Source organism: Dendropsophus ebraccatus, chromosome 7 (assembly GCF_027789765.1).
Source record: "Dendropsophus ebraccatus isolate aDenEbr1 chromosome 7, aDenEbr1.pat, whole genome shotgun sequence".
Classification (NCBI taxonomy): domain Eukaryota; kingdom Metazoa; phylum Chordata; class Amphibia; order Anura; family Hylidae; genus Dendropsophus; species Dendropsophus ebraccatus.
Genome location: NC_091460.1, coordinates 145,723,687 through 145,745,703, shown reverse-complemented (window position 1 = coordinate 145,745,703; position 22,017 = coordinate 145,723,687). Strand labels below are relative to the sequence as shown.

The window sequence follows — 22,017 nt, the reverse complement described above, 5'->3', positions numbered from 1 at the left end:
ACTGGAGATAATACACCACTTCCTGCAGGACATACAGCAGCTGATAAGTACTGGACTTAAGATTTTTAAGTAGAAGTAATTTACAAATCTATATCACTTTCTGAAACCAGTTGTTTCAAAATATTTTTTTTTCCCCACTGGAGTACCCCTTTAATGCTGGGTGGGTATTGGTAAATGGATTTATTAAACCTGCCGCAATAGTGTCTGATCAATATCATCATCCAAGGTCACTAACGCGGTCCTCTAACACACAGAACTGTAGATTCCCGAGCCTTGTAAGACTTTTGGTCCTTGGCTATTTTTATCTGCTCCGGGATCAATGAGATTTCCAGTCCGGCAGGTGTGGGACTCAAAGAATTTCCCTCTAATTTTCTTTTCAGATCTATATAGTCACATGTCTGCGTTGGGCAGCGGCAGCCATTATAAGGAAGGAAGGAAACCATCTAATACGGACAAATAAAATCATTTAGCCTATATTAACCTGCAGCGAGACGGATTCCAGGCACTTGTGCGCCGTTTCCCTGCGAGGATGGAGAAGCGCGCGGCTTTTTCAGTAATTGTGAGGCTTTCTATAGTAATGGAAATGTTTTCATCTGGTTCCAGGACTTTCTGTTATTTTAGTCATTGTGCAGATTATAAGCTGCGCACAGTAGGAGTCTGATGGATCGGCTTTGTCTATAGAGTTAATCAGTTCCTTGGCAACATCGTCGACCTCCGTTTACAAACAATAATATTGTAAAATTAGAGCGCGGCTTCTCGTATGACATGGCGCTAGTTCTCCGATGTAGAAGGTCTCTTCATATACCGGCGCTAGCACCATCTTCGCTGACCTTCAGCATGGAATTCTAACTTCCACGCACTCTTATTGGTCACCAAGGTAACAGATTCAAGATCACAGGCTTTTCAATCCTTCTGTATTTAAGTGAGTTTCTGTAGGTTGGAGGAAAGCTATTGCATCGGGGGAGATGGGCTTTATAAAAGCGATATGTAAAGAAGCTTCCAGACTGATAGGAAGTCAACCAGTAAATATGTCTGAATCATTATAGACTATGCTCATTGCAGGGTTCATCCAGGACTAGAAAAACATCCCTGCTTTCTTCCAGAAACAGCACCACGCTTGTCCTTGGTTTGTGTGGGGTATTACAACTCTGTCAGCTCCCATGCCCTACCTGAGGTGCTGACCGTGTGCTGTAGCTGGCCGTCCCCTAGTGAGCATGGTGGCTTTTAGTGATTTGTCCGTGCAGTGGATTATGAACAATCTCAGGTCTCCTACTGTAATGAAGAGTCAAAGAGGAGTTGTTTCTCAGTGTTTGTGCTGCACTCTGGGCACCTCACCACTCCTTCCTCCTTCATCTTCTTCATGAATAATCAGTGTTGCCCGGCCTCCTGCTCACTCAGCTGTCAGTATCTACAAACAGAGGACTGATCTGCAATCAGATATAGTTCAATCTCCTAGCTTGCGTTGGAGCCGTGGTCTAGGACTAAACCACCAGCAGTTCCTTCTTTGGTTCGAATCCCCTGATGGAAACGAAATATAGTTATTTAATTTTTTTTTTTATTATTGTATCATTTTTAAAAGTGCAAAGAATTCCCAATCAGGTCCAAATTAGTTTAGTTCTTTTAATACAATGATGAGAAAAATAAATAACTATTTTTTATTTTACGCTTCATTGTATTAAATTTTAATTTAATTTAATTTTAATTTAATTTTAAAATTAAATTTTTTAATTTTAAAAATGATACAATAATGAAAATAATTAAATAGTTATATTTCATTTTAAACAGTGGAAACGAACCATAGAAAGAACTGCCGGTGGGCTCTAGACAGGTGATTTACCCCTAGACCACAGCTCCAACACATTTGGGCTCAGAGATTCAACTATATCTGAGAGTTTCTTTCAGACGTAAACAGCCTATGAAGGACTGATCTGCAATCAGAGACACTGACTGACAGCTGATCGAGCAGGAGGCTGGACAGCATTTATAATTCATTAAGAAGAGGAAGAAGTGGTGAGTCGGCACAAACACTCAGCCAAAATTGGGGATTTGCTGCTGCTCTGGACAGTTCCTGACATGGGCAGAGGTGGCAGCAGAGAGCACTGTTAGACTGAGAGAATACACCACTTCCTGCAGGACATACAGCAACTGATAAGTACTGGAAGACCTGAGATTTTGCAATTGAAGTGAATTAAAAATTAATATAACTTTTTGAAACCAGTTGATTTGAAAGAAAAAGATTACCCCTTTAACGCAAGGTAAATTTAGTGGCCTCACAGTTGGCCGACATTGTATTGTCATGTAAGCTTATAATTAGAAGAGAAGTGGGGTCTTGCTGGTGGAAATGGTACTTGAGCACTGCTGACCTATATAATTACAGGTACAGACAGTAAGAACATTGCAGTCCGAGCATTTTCAAAAATGATTTGCCTTTAAAATGGCTTAAAAGTTAAAAGTGAGCGACAGCTCTGCAGCATGAATATTCCCGATCACGGCAGCAAATTCCCAGACAGTCATTGGCTTTGATTTCCTCTAATATGGAAGGCACAGAGTTTCTCACTAATCCGTCCACCAGCTTTCTTAATAGTGTTAATTTTTACACGTTTATCCTGAAATCTCTTTTCTTTGCGGCTGGCGATTTTGCGGCCGTGCGCTGAACACTTCAGTTCTAAGCATTTAGCTCTTGTAAAGTTTTGAGGAACGCTCATTTAAATCCATTAGAATCTCAGTGTGGGAAAGAACTGCAGACGAAGCGCTTCACACCGGAGGAAGGAAAATCTGCCACTAAGCTGTTTTACATGATTGTCTGTGATTGCCGACCAGGTAGACGACTAATGTACTCTCTCTCTCCGAACCGCGCAAATCAATTAACGCAGCCGTATGGACACAATGGGGCCGACCTTCACACGGCACGGCCAAGGTTAGGTGCTTCATACCTATTACATTTAGAAAGATTAATAATGTGGTTATTCTGTCTCTTCTGCGCATTGTGATTTCTCTTCTATTTGAGCTTATTGAGAATTTTTGTGTTAATGGGAACAGTAACAGATTTGTTTAGGTGGTTTTATGTCATAGAGAAACGAGCGCAACACTTAACACTTCTAACCTAGTTAATAGATTTTAGATTAAGAGTTCAGGTTCATGAATCCCGAAACACTCAGCGTTTAACTCCTAATGGCAAAAAACATGGATAGAGCCCCAACTGGGAAAGAGTGCAGCATTTACTGGTTCCCATTGGGCATGGATGATATTTTTTATTTTTTTTTGGGGGGGGGGGGGGGGGGGGATTTCCAATCCAGATGTTTTTGAAAATCAAATTCATCATCACATGAACATGGTAGCCAGACCGGACTCTTCTTTACCCCTGTTCTAAAACCTGTTCATCCTGACTGCGACCTCGGAGCTTCTTTCCCTTTTGTCAGCTGTTAATCATCCAGCAGAATCCAATGCGTTGGGATTACATAAAAAGCCACCAAAAGAACCAGGTTTTTTTAATAGTGATTCTTCAGGTTTTTCCACTCTAATAAAATACCCGGAGGACCAGAGAGTCCTCTGCTTGTAATGTTTCCGCCACTGGTGTAATGTTCCAGCCACTGTAAATGGGTGATGAAGCAATTCTTCCAGTTCCGTCATCTGCGTCCACCGACTTTGGCGTCACCGGAGGGTAGTCCATATCTACAAGAAGTGGTTTTAGTTCATGAAAGTGCTGAATCATTTAGTAGGTGTTGCCCAATTGGGTTAGTTGGTCTATATTTGCCCCGTTTTCCAATATCTTTTCAAAATTAAATCAACATTAGGGGTTTTGGCAGCAGTGCTGGATTTTGTCGCTTTTCCTATGAGTGCAGCCGCATGTCCTTCTAGCAGACTCTTAAAGAGGTTGACCAAGAAAAATTTACTTTTCCCTTATCCACAGGATTGAGGATAAACTAAGAGATCACATGGGTTCCGACCTCTGTTCCCCCCGCCAATCTCCATATCTGGCCCCTGTCTTCTGTATTATGAATAGAGGCATGGGTACGGCATGTGACCTGCGGCTCTATTCATTCCTATTGAGCCCCCGGAGAAAGCAGAATACAGTGTTCTTCCAGCTTACTCAGCTCTCTCCGGTGGCTCCATAGGAATGAATAGAGCCGCAGGTCACATGCCGTACCCGTGGCTTTATTCATAACAGAGAAGCCAGGGCATGATACATAGATCTCCAGGGTGTACAGGGATCGGACCCCTGCAATCTCTTACTTTTCCCTTATCCTGTTCCCCTGCCTTGATGAAGCATGTAAATAACTAGTAGAAGAGTATGTTCATGCTGAGGAATTGAAGAAGAAAGTTTTCTGGTTGAAACTTCCTCCTCTTCAGCTCTGGGTGAATAGGTGTGGAAAGTGGAAATTCAAAGCCCCAATGACTTGTATGGGATTTCTCTAGCAGGATGACCTATCAATTCTCGTGGCTGGAAAGAGAATGCACTGTGTGAACAATGCAGAATACCCATCAAATACGATAGGACATTGCTCTGTACATATTTTACAGGAGGAATTTCGAGTGGAATATATGTAAAACGAAGCACGGATTCCACTTGAAATTCCTTGCCCATTCCTCAGTGTGAATGGACCCTAAGGGACAGAGGAGACCACCGGAGAGGGGAGAATCCATGGGCCAATCACCACTAGAAAACATAACTGCTTATCAATGATTTTTTATAAAGGATCTTAGATTGATAGAACATAAAATATATTTATCATTTACAATTGCATCTCTACTGACTCCGCAGCCCGGCTCTCTAGTATAGGAAATATTCATGATGCCACAATTGAGGTCATCGATAATCGGGCACTGTGTACACAACGTGCGGCCACCTATATTGTCATTATATTATTTCATCTTATCTCATTTTCTTCTTATTACAGCTCGAAAGTCAAAAAAGTTAGGAAAATTAAAAGGAGTCCATGAAGAACACCAGCAGCCGCCACCACCACATCAACAGCCGACCCCCCAGAGTCCAAAAGAAGAACCTACATTCACATCCACCTCAAAGGAGACCTCCGTCTCCACAAACACAACTATCGTTCCAATTATATCTGCTGTATCCCCCGGACTTTCCCTCTCAGCAGCCGTGATACTTGAAAACATTGAACCTGAAATTGTGTATGCGGGATATGACAGCTCTCAGCCAGACACGCCGGAGAACCTCCTGTCCAGCCTCAACCGCTTGGCTGGGAAGCAAATGATACAGGTGGTGAAATGGGCAAAAGTAATTCCAGGTAAGCGACTCAAGCGTGCAGCTGTTTGTTTCTTTCTACCAGACTGGATTCTTCAGGATCTCCTGATACTGTATATCTGTGTAACTGAGCCAACAATACAAAGGGTTTCAGGGTGTTCCGAAACCTGCTGGTGAATTGGATTTCAGCATTTCCAGTCCTGTCCTTTTGTTCTAGAGATGAGCAGCCGCCACCAGAGGGTTAAGGCCCTATTACGTGGCCAATATTAAAGGAGTAAGCAAGTACCGACCGTCCAGTTCAGCACCCGCTTGCTTCTTGTTCACCGCTCACTCTTAGTGCTATTACACGCACAGACATCATGGGGGAGCGTTTGGCAAGTTTCGGGGGGCTGCCTAGACAATCTTTTGATCGTACAGGTGGCCCATCTGTCTGCTGGTCTGCTGTCATTGCTCCTATTACATGGAGTGACGTGCAGCAGACCATCGTGCATGGCGGCTAATCATTGCCTTTTAACACGTCCTATAACACCGAACCTTTATCGGCCATAACGGCCAATAATCTCTTGCTGTAGTAGGGCCTTAATTCCCTCTTCCTATAAAAACACTCTCTCCTTCAGCCAAGCATGCGTGTGTATTGGAGGAGAATGGAAGCCTAGCACTGAGCTGACCATACACATTACATTAAAGTCATTTAAAACCTCAGATTTTGTCAGGATTGTCCAACCATCTCCCTAACATCAAATGACTGGAGATAACAGGCAGGCCGCTGCTATGTCTGAACCTATCCTTAGAACCTTATTACACAGGACAAATGTTGTGCGAATTATCGTTATATTGTTCGAATTTAAACGATAATTGTTTCATGTAAATGCAGCAACAATCAAATGACCAACAAGAAATTGTTCATCATTCGTTGGGTGCTGACACCAAAATCATCTGGAATCGTTCAGTGTAATTCCCCATCATTCCTTTATTTGCTGGGATCAGATGGAGTAAACGATTGTAGTAACTATTGTAACTATCGACTATCATTCTGTGCAATATGGTGAATTATTTCATGTTCGCTATAAACAATCTCATTTGCAATCGGATATTGTTAATCGTTAAAAATCGATTTGTCTCAAAGGACCCTTATAATTTATTCTAGAACAGGGATGGGGAACCTTTGGCCCTCCAAATTTGGCAAAACTACAATTCCCATAATGCCTGGAGAGTTAAAGGAGAAGTTAAACAAAAAATGTTATTAAAGTATTGTATTGCCCCCAAAAGTTATACAAATCCCCAATATACACTTATTACAGGAAATGCTTATAAAGCGCTTTTTTCCCTGCACTTACTACTGCATCAAGGCTTCACTTCCTGGATAACATGGTGATGCCACTTCCTGGATAACATGGTGATGCCACTTCCTGGATAACATGGTGATGTCACTTCCTGGATAACATTGCGATGTCACTTCCTGGATAACATTGCGATGTCACTTCCTGGATAACATGGCGATGTCACTTCCTGGATAACATGGTGATGTCACGACCAGACTCCCAGAGCTGTGCGGGCTGTGGCTGCTGGAGAATATGATGGCAGGGGGATGCTCAGTGTCCCTCCAGTTCCCTGTGTCCCTCAGTGACCCCCTGCCATCATCCTCTCTAGCAGCCACAGCCCGCACAGCTCTGCGAGTCGGGTCGTGACATCACCATGTTATCCAGGAAGTGACATCACCATGTTATCCAGGAAGTGACATCACCATTTTATCCAGGAAGTGAAGCCTTGATGCAGTGGTAAAAGCACTTTATGTGCATTTACTGTAATAAGTGTATATTGGTGATTTGTATAACTTTTAGTTGGCAATACAATACTTTAATAAAAATTTTCGCCAGACTTCTCCTTTAAAGCTTTGGCCACCCATGCAGGATTGGACTGGTAGTTTTGCTGCAGTTGGGGGGCCGAAGGTTCCCATCCCTGGTGTTGACCCAGAACCTAAGGAGAACTGAGAAATGTTGCAGAATAGAGAATACATTGATATCACAAAGTTACTTCTCGGTTTGTACAAGACAGTTACATCGGCCATTCGTTATTCTTTCCATAGACACTTTTGCTCCTTCCATCGCTCCTCCACGTCCTTCTATTGAGCTTTGTGTTTTAGTCACATTTAGATTAAAGAGACGCCTTTTCCTGCTTTGTTATAGTGTTTCGGAGATGTGACCCCCCCCGCTATGGGAGACCCGAGCCGGGAAGAGCTTTATTACTTTGCTGCACTCATCTCTATATTCCACATTAAGCAGCAGTAGAACTGGGCAAACCTTATATAAGCAGCATCCCCCCCCTCCCTGCTCAACATGTGAACGTCCAACATTACGGCCTGGAATTGCTGAGCGCTGTGGAACAAGTTTTGTGTTTGTTTCCGTTATGTGATGTTTCAGGCGATCTTAATAAATTGCTGATGATCTAGCAGGCGCTCTCCAGCCATTCAGATGCATCTCATGCTTGGTTTCTTATACCCAGAGCAGTTGTCTCCATAATCTGCAATCCTCAGGACCGGATAATGTCAATTGAGTAATCTTTCAGCAGCTTGAACCTGTCCTATAATGCAAACATTATACAACATGTAAATTAGGGTCTTAAAGGGGTACTCCGGCAAAAATGTTTTTTTTCCCCTTTCATATCACCTGATTTCAGAAAGTTATGCTCATTTGTAATTTACTTCTATTTAAATATCACCAGCCTTCCAGTACTTATTAGCTGCTGTATGTCCTGCAGGAAGTGCTGTATTCTTTCCACTCTGATGCAGTTCTCTCTGCTGACACCTCTGTCCATGTCAGGAACTGTCCAGAGCAGGAGAGGTTTTTTATGGGTATTTGCTGCTGCTCTGGACAGTTCCTGACATGGACAGAGGTGGCAGCAGAGAGCACTGTGTCAGACTGGAGAGAATACACCACTTCCTGCAGGACATACAGCAGCTGATAAGTACTGGAAGACGGGATCAGTTACAATAATGCCGTGTATGTTGTGTTATGTTTCACTGATTTGTGTTTTTTTTCCCTTTTCTTCAGGATTTAGAAACCTGCCTCTTGAGGACCAAATTACTTTGATTCAGTACTCCTGGATGTGCCTGTCCTCGTTTGCCTTGAGCTGGAGGTCGTATAAACATGCAAACAGCCAATATCTATATTTTGCTCCAGACCTGATATTTAATGAGTGAGTCCTATAAAAAAGCCACTGAGATTCTATATACATCGTTTACTAAATCTTAAAGGGGTATTCTGGATGGGAACCCTATTTAGCCAATGCCCGGGGATGGGGTGGGCAAGAACGATTACTTCTACTTACCTCCCTGGCTCCAGCAATGCCGCCTACATTCTGCTGCTCCGGTCCCTCCGGTGAGCAGCGTCTTCTTGGTCTCCAGACGTGACGTCCCAGGCCGGCTTAGCCATTCAGTGGTAGAGGCGGGATAGCGCTACAGCCTGTGACATCACGTCTCAAGACCAGGAAACGCCCACACATCAGGGGGACCAGATCACCGCTATGTGAGCTGCAGTGCTGGAGACACTGCCAAAAAAAAGAAGTCCTGGCTGAAATACCCCTTTAAGGGTGGGTTCACACTACATTTTTGCAATCCGTTTTTTTTTCATCCTTTTCTTTTTTTTTTTGCAAAAAACTGATGAGAAAAACCTTTTGTGTGCATCCGTTTTGATACATTTCTCCATTGTCTTCTATTATTAAAAAAAAGAAACAGATCAAAACGGATCCATTTTTTTTTAATGGACAGAAAAATGAGGTTGACTACGTTTTGTGTACTTTAAAAAAAAAAAAAAAAAAACGGATCCGTTTTGATCAGTTTTTTTTTTAAATGGAAGTCTATGGAAAAACGGATCAAAAAGTGTGAACCCGGCCTAAGTCCTTGAACGGTCCCGGTGCAGCATTTCTTTTTGTGTTTCTGAATGACAAAGGTTTATACAATCTCTAAATATAAATAATAATATTATCTGTAAAGTTATAAAGTTTACAGCAAGTGAAGGTTACAGATTTGTACAACACAATTTCCATAGTCGGAAAACACGAAGCGGCTTGTGAGGAACATCACCGGAGTCCACGTCACCCCGCGCAATAATTACTCCTGACAAAGGACGTTCACTGTTTATTGTTTATTCCGGTATCCTGTAACTGTAGGCGGACAACATCTACTTATCTACTTTGCAGCTATTAAGTTACGTTGAAGGAATTGTTCTTGCGCTTTCCTGTGAAGCTCATATTGATGGTCAGACACCTACACTCAAAGAAAGCAGAAAAACTTGAGTTTTTGTCTTATCAACATTGGTTTAATGTTCAATATATCAATTATTTCCTGGAATAATAATTTCCACAGCTTTTCTACTATGTCTTTTCTACAAGACTTTTAATAGCTGCAGAATCCTGAGAGGAGAGGACGGGAGAGGAGAGGATACGATACGATAGGAAGGGAGAGGATAGGAGAGGATGCGATAGGACGGGAGAGGAGATGATAGGATAGGAGAGGACGGGAGAGGAGAGGAAACGATAGGATGGGAGAGGACATGATACGATAGGATAGGAGAGGATGGGAAAGGAGAGGATAGGATAGAACGGGAGAGGAGAAGATAGGAGAGGTTAGGATAGGATACGATTGGACGGGAGAGTAGAGGATATGCTAGGACGGGAGAGGATAGGATACGCTAGGATGGGAGAGGATAGGATACGCTAGGACAGGAGAGGATATGATACGATAGGATAGGAGAGGATGGGAGAGGAGAGGAAACGATAGGACGGGAGAGGAGATGATAGGATACGATTGGATGAGAAGGAGAGGATATGCTAGAATGGGAAAGGAGAGGATATGCTAGAATGGGAGAGGAGAAGATACGATAGGACAGGAGAGGATAGGATACGCTAGGATGGGAGAGGAGAGGATAGGGTATGATAGGACGGGAGAGGATAGGCTACAATAGGATGGAAGAGGATAGGATACGCTAGGATGGGAGAGGAGAGGATAGGGTATGATAGGACGGGAGAGGATAGGCTACAATAGGATGGAAGAGGATAGGATACGGTACGATAGGACAGGAGAGAAGAGGACGAGAGAGGATAGGGTACGATAGGACGGGAGAGAAGAGGATAGGATAGGACTGGAGAGAAGAGGATAGAATAGGACGGGAGAGAAGATGATAGGATAGGACGGGAGAGAAGAGGATAGGATAGGACGGGAGAGAAGATGATAGGATAGGACGGGAGAGAAGAGGATAGGATAGGACGGGAGAGAAGATGATAGGATAGGACGGGAGAGAAGAGGATAGGATAGGACGGGAGAGAAGATGATAGGATAGGACGGGAGAGAAGAGGATAGGATAGGACGGGAGAGAAGAGGATAGGATAGGACGGGAGAGAAGAGGATAGGATAGGACGGGAGAGGAGAGGATACAATACAATACGATAGGACGGGAGAGAAGAGGATAGGATAGGACGGGAGAGGATATAATGTGATAGGATGGTAGAGGATAGGATACGATAGGACGGGAGAGGAGAGGATACAATACAATACGATAGGACGGGAGAGGAGAGGATACGATAGGACGGGAGAGGAGAGGATACAATAGGAGAGGAGAGGATACGATAGGACGGGAGAGGAGAGGACGGCATTTATCTTTTTAAACGAATATATTCCAGTTAATTTAGCTCTCTTCTGTACGCAGTAATCTTGCCGAGCTCAGTTATTTCTTCTGTGCAGATTTTTATTTTTCCATTTATCCAAGAAGCAAAGAGGTTTTATTGCTTATTCACTATTTTCATTTCTCGTTCCCCTGAGTGGGTCGCTCTTTAGTACAAATATTTAACATGTAAGAAAGGGGGGGGGGGGGTCTCTCGTGATTGAAATTGGTTTTCCCACAAGTTGTATGTATTAAATCCTATTCAGTTACTGGAGCTGCGAAAAGCCGATTGCCTCAGGCAGCCATGAATATAAGTACATGATGGTGAGATAGCAGTATGATAGATCTGAGGGGAGATGGATAGAGATAGGAAGGATAGATAGATAGATAGATAGATAGGAGATAGATAGATAGATAGATAGATAGATAGATAGATAGATAGATAGATAGATAGATAGGAGATAGATAGATAGATAGATAGGAGATAGATAGATAGATAGATAGGAGATAGATAGATAGATAGGAGATAGATAGATAGGAGATAGATAGATAGGAGATAGATAGATAGGAGATAGATAGATAGGAGATAGATAGGAGATAGATAGATAGGAGATAGATAGATAGGAGATAGATAGATAGATAGGAGATAGATAGGAGATAGATAGGAGATAGATAGATAGGAGATAGATAGATAGGAGATAGGAGATTAGAGAGATAGATAGAGAGAGAGAGAGATAGATAGGAGATAGATAGAGAGATAGATAGGAGATAGATAGAGAGATAGATAGAGATAGATAGATAGAGATAGATAGATAGGAGATAAATAGATAGGAGATAGATAGGAGATAGATAGATAGATAGATAGATAGGAGATAGATAGATAGGAGATAGATAGGAGATAGATAGATAGATAGATAGATAGATAGATAGGAGATAGATAGAGAGATAGATAGATAGATAGATAGATAGGAGATAGATAGATAGGAGATAGATAGATAGGAGATAGATAGATAGGAGATAGATAGGAGATAGATAGATAGGAGATAGATAGATAGGAGATAGATAGGAGATAGATAGGAGATAGATAGATAGATAGATAGATAGATAGATAGATAGGAGATAGATAGATAGATAGATAGATAGGAGATGGATAGGAGATGGATAGGAGATAGATAGATAGTAGATAGATAGGAGATAGATAGATAGGAGATAGATAGATAGGAGATAGGAGATTAGAGAGATAGATAGAGAGAGAGAGAGATAGATAGAGAGAGAGATAGATAGGAGAGAGATAGATAGGAGAGAGATAGATAGGAGAGAGATAGATAGGAGATAGATAGATAGATAGGAGATAGATAGATGGGAGATAGATAGATAGGAGATAGATAGATAGATAGATAGATAGATAGATAGATAGATAGATAGGAGATAGATAGAAGATAGATAGATAGGAGATAGATAGATAGATAGATAGATAGATAGATAGGAGATAGATAGGAGATAGATAGAAGATAGATAGATAGATAGGAGATAGATAGATAGATAGATAGGAGATAGATATAGATAGATAGGAGATAGATAGATAGATAGATAGATAGATAGATAGATAGATAGATAGATAGATAGGAGATAGATAGATAATAGATAGATAGATAGGAGATAGATAGGAGATAGATAGATAGATAGATAGGAGATAGATAGGAGATAGATAGATAATAGATAGATAGATAGGAGATAGATAGGAGATAGATGGGAGCACAGTTATATATGCAGTTATATATGGGGGCACAGTTATATATGGGGACACAGTTATATATGGGGGCACACTTATACTTTGGGGTCCGCACAGGTCCTGCAATCAGTAAGAGGTGAATCTTTCCCTGTTTTTCGTGTGACCCTTCCGTCCGTGTTAGAGCAGAGATCCCACATGGCAGAGTCATCATAGACATATGGATATATGTAAGCACTTGGGGTGAATGTGGTTTTGGCTTCCTAAAATAACTTCCTAATATTCTAAGCAATTGACTGTACTAGATTGAGTCACTGGGTCTGAGCGGAAATAAAAGTCGGTGTAATTATTATAGAGATGAACTCGGATGAACCCGGCCTTCTAGAAGGGAAATCTTTGTTTTCTTTTTCTCTATACACGTACACATAGGAAACGTATCCGAGCTGGGATACCTGTAAGGTTAGAGGAGACCGGATTCTGATATTATTATTATTATTATATATTGCTATTAAAGTTAGTCATACTTATTGCTAAGGGTAATGCAACTCATCAGTGTGTGTGTGTTCTGCCTCCATACTGTAACACTGGGGCTGTGTGTGTGTGTGCGTGTGTGTGTGTGTGCGCGCCCTGCCTCCATACTGTAGACGCAAGTCACTGTCAGTGTCCACCTTCTGACGAAATTGTGTGTATCCCTTCACTGGAATGTAGATGCTTAATTCAGTTCAAACAATTATGATAAGGTTGAATAGGACAAAGGCACAGGCAGGGGAGTGCACGGACATGGACTAAAAGAGGTTGTTCACCAAAAATGTTTGTCTTTCAAATTAACAGGTGCCAGAGATTTGTAATTTACTTCTATTAAAAAATCTCCAGTCTTCCAGTACTTATCAGCTGCTGTATGTCCTACAGGAAATGGTGTATTCTTTCCAGTCTGACTCAGTGCTCTCTGCTGCCACCTCTGTCCATGTCAGGAACTGTCCAGAGCAGGGGGATGGGGATTTGCTGCTGTTCCGAACAGTTCCTTACATGGACAGAGGTGGCAGTAGAGAGCACTGAGTCAGACTGGAGAAAATACACCACTTGGAAGCCTCAAGGTTTTTAATAGAAGTAAATCGCATATCTCTGGCGCTTTTTGGCACCAGTTGATTTGAAAAAAATTTTTGTGGGTCAACTACCCCTTGAAGGCTTAGAAAAACATGGCTACTTTCTTCCAGAAACTGCACGACTCTCGTCTCCAGTTTGGTTGAGGTTCATTGAAGTGAATGGAGCTTAGGTGCAAAACCAACATTAAAACAGGTGAGCCTGTCGGCTGTCCTGTGCGGGGTGGGCTGGTAAATGTCCGTCCTATCACTCTTATCCTAAAGTTACTGCTTAAAGGGTCTTTATCTACACGTTTCCGACCAATAACCGGGAGAGAATCTGCTAATAAAACGCTGCGCTCACCTTGCCGCCTGACATTCAGCGGCCGTGAATCTGATCGTCCCGGTTTCTGTATTTTCAGATGATAATTTGTTTGCAGCCGGAGATATTTGGGATTAGCATTGCGTAATGTTCTGTAAGACTGCGGCCACCTCCTAATGACCTTTCCGTTATAAAGCCTCTAATTCTTCTTGGTATTCTGATTTCTATAGTAACGGTAAGCAGGATAAATTCACACAACACGCTCCGCCGCTTGTGACTTTTCCCCTGTCTCTTACCTGTATGCGTCTAACATCATTACTATTACATCCTATTCTATACATCATTACTATTATATCCTATTCTATACATCATTACTATTACATCCTATTATATACATCCTTACTATTACATCCTATTCTATACATCATTACTATTACATCCTATTCTATACATCATTACTATTACATCATATTCTATACATTATTACTATTACATCCTATTCTATACATCCTTACTATTACATCCTATTCTATACATCCTTACTATTACATCCTATTCTATACATCATTACTATTACATCCTATTATATACATCCTTACTATTACTTCCTATTCTATACATTATTACTATTACATCCTATTCTATACATTATTACTATTACATCCTATTCTATACATCATTACTATTACATCCTATTCTATACATCATTACTATTACATCCTATTCTATACATTACTATTACATCCTATTCTATACATCATTACTATTACATCCTATTCTATACATTATTACTATTATATCCTATTCTATACATTATTACTATTACATCCTATTCTATACATCATTACTATTACATCCTATTCTATACATCATTACTATTACATCCTATTCTATATACATCATTACTATTACATCCTATTCTATACATCATTACTATAACATCTTATTCTATACATCATTACTATTACATCCTATTCTATATACATCCTTACTATTACATCCTATTCTATACATCATTACTATTACATCCTATTCTATACATCATTACTATTACATCCTATTCTATACATCATTACTATAACATCTTATTCTATATACATCATTACTATAACATCTTATTCTATATACATCATTACTATTACATCCTATTCTATACATCATTACTATTACATCCTATTCTATATACATCATTACTATTACATCCTATTCTATACATCATTACTATTACATCCTATTCTATACATCATTACTATTATATCCTATTCTATACATCCTTACTATTACATCCTATTATATACATCCTTACTATTATATCCTATTCTATACATTATTACTATTACATCCTATTCTATACATCATTACTATTATATCCTATTCTATACATCATTACTATTACATCCTATTCTATACATCATTACTATTACATCCTATTCTATATACATCATTGCTATTACATTTATTATTCAGCCTTCCTGTTTTAGTTACGCTGGAAGGTTTTGCTTTGTTTTCTTAAGTAGGTGACAGTAGATTCATGTTCATTTGCTATATTGTGTGTTTATCTCAGATATTTCATGCTTCATTCCCTTTCACCGATAGGCGAGGGCTGCTCGGTGATTATGGCTGCAGTGGGGGGGGATGTTGATGGCCAAATATCCTTCTGCAATGATCACGCTGCATCCCGGCTCAGATCAGCGAATGGGGCTGCGTTGTGACCCGAGAGACTGCAATTGAAATGGATTTAAAGGGAAACATTGTGACCCCATTTGCTGACCTTTCCTGCCATGCAGTGCACCAGGGCACTTCATGATCCCACTGTCAATATCATGGCCAGATTTACTGTTTTAACAATAATCTTAAAGGGAATCTTTAAATGAGGGCAGTATAAATTATTTATACTTGCATCATTCCGTTCTCCTAATGTTCAGGAGAATAGGATTCTTGCCACACCCCTCCCCCCGCCCTCCAGCTGCTGTTTGACTGTTAATTGACTATACACAGCATTTGTAGGTAACTGCTTATCAGCAGCTGGTGGGCGGAGTTTTCTAGTTCTCATGAATATCCAGGACTACTGAGCTCATGCACATAATGGAGAGGACTACTTATTGTCCATGTTATTCAGGAGGAGATCTCTGGAACAGCTGCACAGAACAACATAAGTGATACATCATCCTGCTCAGCTTTTCTGTCACTACTTTATGTCACCCTGTGATAGGACATCATAAACCTGCTGAAAGAGTCTCTTTAAATATTATAATTTACATATTGGGCATATTTGCTAGCATCAGGAATATCAAAGAGCCATTCCAGCCATTGATTCTTATGGCTGGAATGGGGATAAAGGTATGACCAGGGCAGAGGGGGTCCGCCTGCTGAGTCTCCTATAATGACCCTGTGATCTGGTAAACAAGCTCCTGTGTGCACTTCTACTTCAGTTGTTCTTTGCCCCCACAACGTACAGGGCCCCTCAGCCCAATTGTAAAATGTAAAAAGTATCCCTGTCATTTCAGAAAATTGATCAGAGTAGAAAAGTGGGGGCAAACTGCAGTTCTCCCCTTTTTTTAGGGATTATTAGGCCTGGTGATCTGTATGACATTTCAGAGGTTTGTTTTTTTAAACCTATGTGCACCTCCTATAACTATGTGTACCCCCTATAACTATGTGTACCCCCTGTAGCTGTGTGCACCTATAGCTAAGTTCACCCCCTGTAGCTGTGTGCATCTCCTATATAACTGTGTACCCCCTGTAGCTGTGTGCACCCCATGTAGCTGTTTGCACCCCTTTAAGCTGTGTGCACCTATAGCTATGTTTTCCCCACTGTAGCTGTGTGCACCTCCTATAGCTATGTGTACCCCCTGTAGCTGTGTGCACCTCCTATAGCTATGTGTACCCCCTGTAGCTGTGTGCACCTCCTATAGCTATGTGTATCCCCTGTAGCTGTGTGCACCTCCTATATAACTGTGTTCCCCCTGTAGCTATATGCACCCCCAGTAGCTGTGTGCACCTCATATAGCTATGTGCACCCCCTTTAGCTGTGTGCATCTATAGCTATGTGTACCCACTGTAGCGATATGCACCTCCAGTACCTGTGTACACCCCCTATAGCTGTGTGTACCCCCTGTAGCTGTGTGTATCCCCTGTAGCTGTGTGTATCCCCTGTAGCTGTGTGCACCCCTTTAAGCTGTGTGCACCTATAGCTATGTTTTCCCCACTGTAGCTGTGTGCACCTCCTATAGCTATGTGTATCCCCTGTAGCTGTGTGCACCTCCTATAGCTATGTGTACCCCCTGTAGCTGTGTGCACCTCCTATATAACTGTGTACCCCCTGTAGCTATGTGCACCCCCATTAGCTGTGTGCAGCTATAGCTGTGTGTTCCCCCTGTAGCTATATGCACCCCAGTAGCTGTGTGCACCTCATATAGCTATATGCACCCCCAGTAGCTGTGTGCACCTCATATAGCTATATGCACCCCCAGTAGCTGTGTGCACCTCATATAGCTATGTGCACCCCCTTTAGCTGTGTGCATCTATAGCTATGTGTACCCACTGTAGCTATATGCACCTCCAGTACCTGTGTGCACCTCCTATAGCTATGTGTACCCCCTGTAGCTGTGTGTATCCCCTGTAGCTGTGTGTATCCCCTGTAGCTATGTGTACCCCCTGTAGCTGTGTGTACCCCCTGTAGCTGTGTATCCCCTGTAGCTGTGTATCCCCTGTAGCTGTGTGTATCCCCTGTAGCTATGTGTACCCCCTGTAGCTGTGTGTACCCCCTGTAGCTGTGTGTACCCCCTGTAGCTGTGTGTACCCCCTGTAGCTGTGTGTACCCCCAGTAGCTATATGTACCCCCTGTAGCTGTGTGTATCCCCTGTAGCTGTGTGTATCCCCTGTAGCTGTGTGTATCCCCTGTAGCTATGTGTACCCCCTGTAGCTGTGTGTATCCCCTGTAGCTATGTGTACCCCCTGTAGCTGTGTATCCCCTGTAGCTGTGTATCCCCTGAAGCTGTGTGTACCCCCCTTAGCTGTGTGTACCCCCTGTAGCTGTGTGTATCCCCTGTAGCTGTGTGTATCCCCTGTAGCTATGTGTACCCCCTGTAGCTGTGTATCCCCTGTAGCTATGTGTACCCCCTGTAGCTGTGTATCCCCTGTAGCTGTGTGTACCCCCAGTAGCTGTGTGTATCCCCTGTAGCTGTGTGTACCCCCTGTAGCTGTGTGTACCCCCTGTAGCTGTGTGTACCCCCTGTAGCTGTGTGTACCCCCTGTAGCTGTGTGTACCCCCTGTAGCTGTGTGTACCCCCAGTAGCTGTGTGTATCCCCTGTAGCTATATGTACCCCCTGTAGCTGTGTGTATCCCCTGTAGCTATGTGTACCCCCTGTAGCTGTGTATCCCCTGTAGCTGTGTGTACCCCCTGTAGCTGTGTGTACCCCCTGTAGCTGTGTGTATCCTCTGTAGCTGTGTGTATCCCCTGTAGCTGTGTGTACCCCCTGTAGCTGTGTATCCCCTGTAGCTGTGTGTACCCCCTGTAGCTGTGTGTATCCCCTGTAGCTATGTGTACCCCCTGTAGCTGTGTATCCCCTGTAGCTGTGTGTACCCCCTGTAGCTGTGTGTACCCCCTGTAGCTGTGTGTACCCCCTGTAGCTGTGTGTACCCCCTGTAGCTATATGTACCCCCAGTAGCTGTGTGTATCCCCTGTAGCTGTGTGTATCCCCTGTAGCTATGTGTACCCCCAGTAGCTGTGTGTATCCCCTGTAGCTGTGTATCCCCTGTAGCTGTGTGTATCCCCTGTAGCTATATGTACCCCCTGTAGCTGTGTGCACCTTTAGCTATACTCCTAATTAGTACTAAAATTGCACATTTTGGGCACGATTTGTAAAAACAAACCATAGATGTGGAGCAGAAAATACTTGCAGCTGCACAGACAGAATAGTAACATATTAAACAGGTCACTTGTTTCCAATTTTCCAAAATCCGGTGACCTTGCTGTGGTTGTCTGAATGTGACATGGCAGTCATTGCATTCATTCTCCATGCGGATGAGCAGGAGACGGCTAAGGCCACATTTTACTCTATCGACTCCTGCCTGACATTTATAAAATACAGTTTACAGAGGAATACAGCGAGTCAGAGCGAAGTCCTGTGATGTGTATTGATTTGTACCACCAGCTTTGTCGCCTGAACGCTTCAAGGGGGACGATGGTTACTGGTCCCTGGATCTGGACTGAGGATTCCAAGATACCAGATTTATTTCTCATACTACATTTAGGCCGACGGTGGGAAAGGGGACCGGAAGAAAGGACACTAGGCCTCATGCATAAAATATGTAAAACGGGGCACCTAGACCCTGAACCAGGCGGGGGCGCACAGATCCTGAGCTGGGGCACCCAGAGACCCTGAACAGGGGGGCACCCAGACCCTGAACCAGGGACACACAGACCCTTACCTGGGGCACATATAGACGCTGAAAGTTGGGGGGGGCAGACCAAACCTTAACGTGGGGGAACGCAGACCCTAATTCCAGACCCTGACCGTGTGTGTGTGGGGGGGGAAACGCAGACCCTGAACGTGGGGGACACGCAGACCCTGAACGCGTGGGAACGCAGACCCTAAACCCAGGGGCATCTAAACCCTGAACGTGGGTGGGTGGGGCACACGGACCCTGAACCACGGGGCGCGCAGCCCCTGAACGTGGGGGGGGGGGGCACACAGACCCTGAACCCGGGGCACACAGTCTATACTGGCCTGTAGTCTGTACTATACTTACATGTGCAATGGATCATGTCCAATAAAAGTTTGTCATGACATTTTTTTAAATTCCCAAGAAGAACTCCACGTCCCTGTCCAATATCAGAGGGCGACAGTGTTACAGTAAGGGCCCATAGCCGGTTATGATGATTGTAGTATTGGTCCAAATCCATAATACAGTTATTTGCATCGACTATTACTGTGTGCATAGGAATTGGTAATAGTAGCGTCCATGTAATGATGTAGGCACGGGCATTATGGCTTCTCTAGGAATCTGGCAGAAACATCATCATACTCTTCACCGGGCGGCTGCAGCGTCGCATGACATGCGGAATAATCCTCAGCACCGGCATCTGCTGACTGTACCGAGGGGAAATGATGCAGAAAGGAGACACCGGCCATCAAGGACATAGTCACACTATAAACAAAGCGGAAGAAATCTCTTCTGAGTGGCAGAGATAGCGTCTACTAGTGACGGGTTTTATAGTTGTTTCGTAGCTTTTATTTTGGATCTTAACAATAGAAATTCCACAAAGAAAACCATTGCATGTAATTCATAGCCGGGATGATTGATACGTTCTCCGCTCACCTCCTCATATACAACCGCTACATGCTTAATATTCTGATTTACTAAATAAATTGTCTCAGGAATAGATTAAGGTTAAGCCTGCTGATAGTTCCCCTTTAAGGAATTCATTCAAAAAGGGAGCGGAGTTGCCAGCCACAGCCAGCGATTTGTGGGGGTCCTCTGGCGACCTGATGTGTACGGAGGTGACTCTCTAAAAGTTGATGTTGGGGAAAAAAGAAGAAAAGTGCAGGTTGAATTTCAAAGCCTGATTCTTTTGTCCCCCAGGGATATATACCGGTACCGGGGTGTCTGGCAGCAGCTTATTCCTATCTCTACATTGAGAACACATACTCTCCACCAAATAAAGTGTGCATGTTTATGAGGAAGACGGGAGGAATAGCTGCCAGCTGAATGAGCGATGTAAAGTGTCTGGTCACCTATAGGGATGGTAGAGATGTCGCCTGTCATCCGTCCCTCCATCACTCAGCATCGTTGAGCCTCCTATAAAGCTCTGCAATACAGTATATGAGCTTTCTATCTCTGTGACTTATGTGTAAAGTTTAATTTTTCCACTAATAAATAACTTGTATGTAACACAAGGTAAACCGTCCGACAATGGCGGATGTCTCTGCAGGGCGGTACAAAGTGATGCAGCTGCTTTCTGCATAGGGGAAAGTCATTGTGTGACCTGATAGCTCTATATTATAATACTGTAAGTGTGTGGCTTGTGGTGATATCTATTACCGTCTGCCCTCTGCCGCTGCACAAACCAAACAAGTTCATTCATTGATCCCTTTAGAGGTCAGTATGGATTTTATGACTGGAGTTTTTCTCAGCAAGAATTTGAGATTGGGACGGAGGATACCGAGCAATGTTCCTGTATATATTCCTAATAACCCTGGATGCACCCGGCTGGTGTGATGCCGGACACCTTTGTGCACTATGTTATTTTACATAAAAAGAAGAATTCCCTGTAAATCTTACACGTTTCATGTCACTGCTCCACGTCCGGATAAGCTAATATTACATTATAATAACTTGTATCTATTGGATGTAAATTACAGTGCAGATCGTCTGATTCTGTGTTCTTGGTTCCTTTGCAGAGAGAGGATGCGTCAGTCCGCCATGTATGAGCTGTGCCAAAGCATGCAGCAGATCAGTCTGGAGTTTAACCGCTTGCAGCTCACCTTCGAGGAATACACAATCATGAAAGTTTTGCTGCTACTAAGCACAGGTAAGCCATTAGGCTGGGTCTACTTTCTTAGGCTTTGTTCACACACCGTTTTGTGCATGGACGTCCTCATCTGAGATCTCTGGCTGGCTGTAAATTTGTGCCAACTAGGCATCAGGGAGGTCCGTGCAGCCTGACTAGTCACACTCCAGGGTAGTGATGGTGAACCTTGGCTCTCCAGCTGTTGCAAAACTACAGTTCCCATCATGTCTGGATAACCAAATATATGTCATTTGCTGCCCTGGTATGATGGGAATTGTAGTTTTCCAACAGCTGGAGGGCCAAGGTTCACCATCACTGGGCTCTGAGATGTACTTGCACTGTAATCCTCCCTCTCTGGGCCTGACTACCAGCGTGTTACCTTGTTTTCGTCACAGAGAGGCGGCCTGGACATGTTGTGTAGCTGCTCCGATGTCCGTATTCAGGCAGACGTGCGTACTACAGCAGCGTGTCCTATCCTTGCTGTACTGCACCAGTCTGAAATAG

At 43.0% G+C, this 22,017-nt stretch overlaps 1 protein-coding gene across 2 annotated transcripts in view; it reads left to right on the top strand.

Moving 5' to 3' along the window:
* Positions 1 to 22,017, top strand: part of NR3C2 (nuclear receptor subfamily 3 group C member 2) — a 245,136-nt gene that overhangs the window by 206,089 nt on the left and 17,030 nt on the right. For both annotated transcript variants that reach the window (XM_069978668.1, XM_069978667.1), the window contains exons 5-7: positions 4,899 to 5,252; positions 8,260 to 8,404; positions 21,404 to 21,534. In XM_069978668.1, the coding sequence (XP_069834769.1) occupies positions 4,899 to 5,252; positions 8,260 to 8,404; positions 21,404 to 21,534 (630 nt within the window). The remainder of the gene's footprint in view (positions 1 to 4,898; positions 5,253 to 8,259; positions 8,405 to 21,403; positions 21,535 to 22,017) is intronic.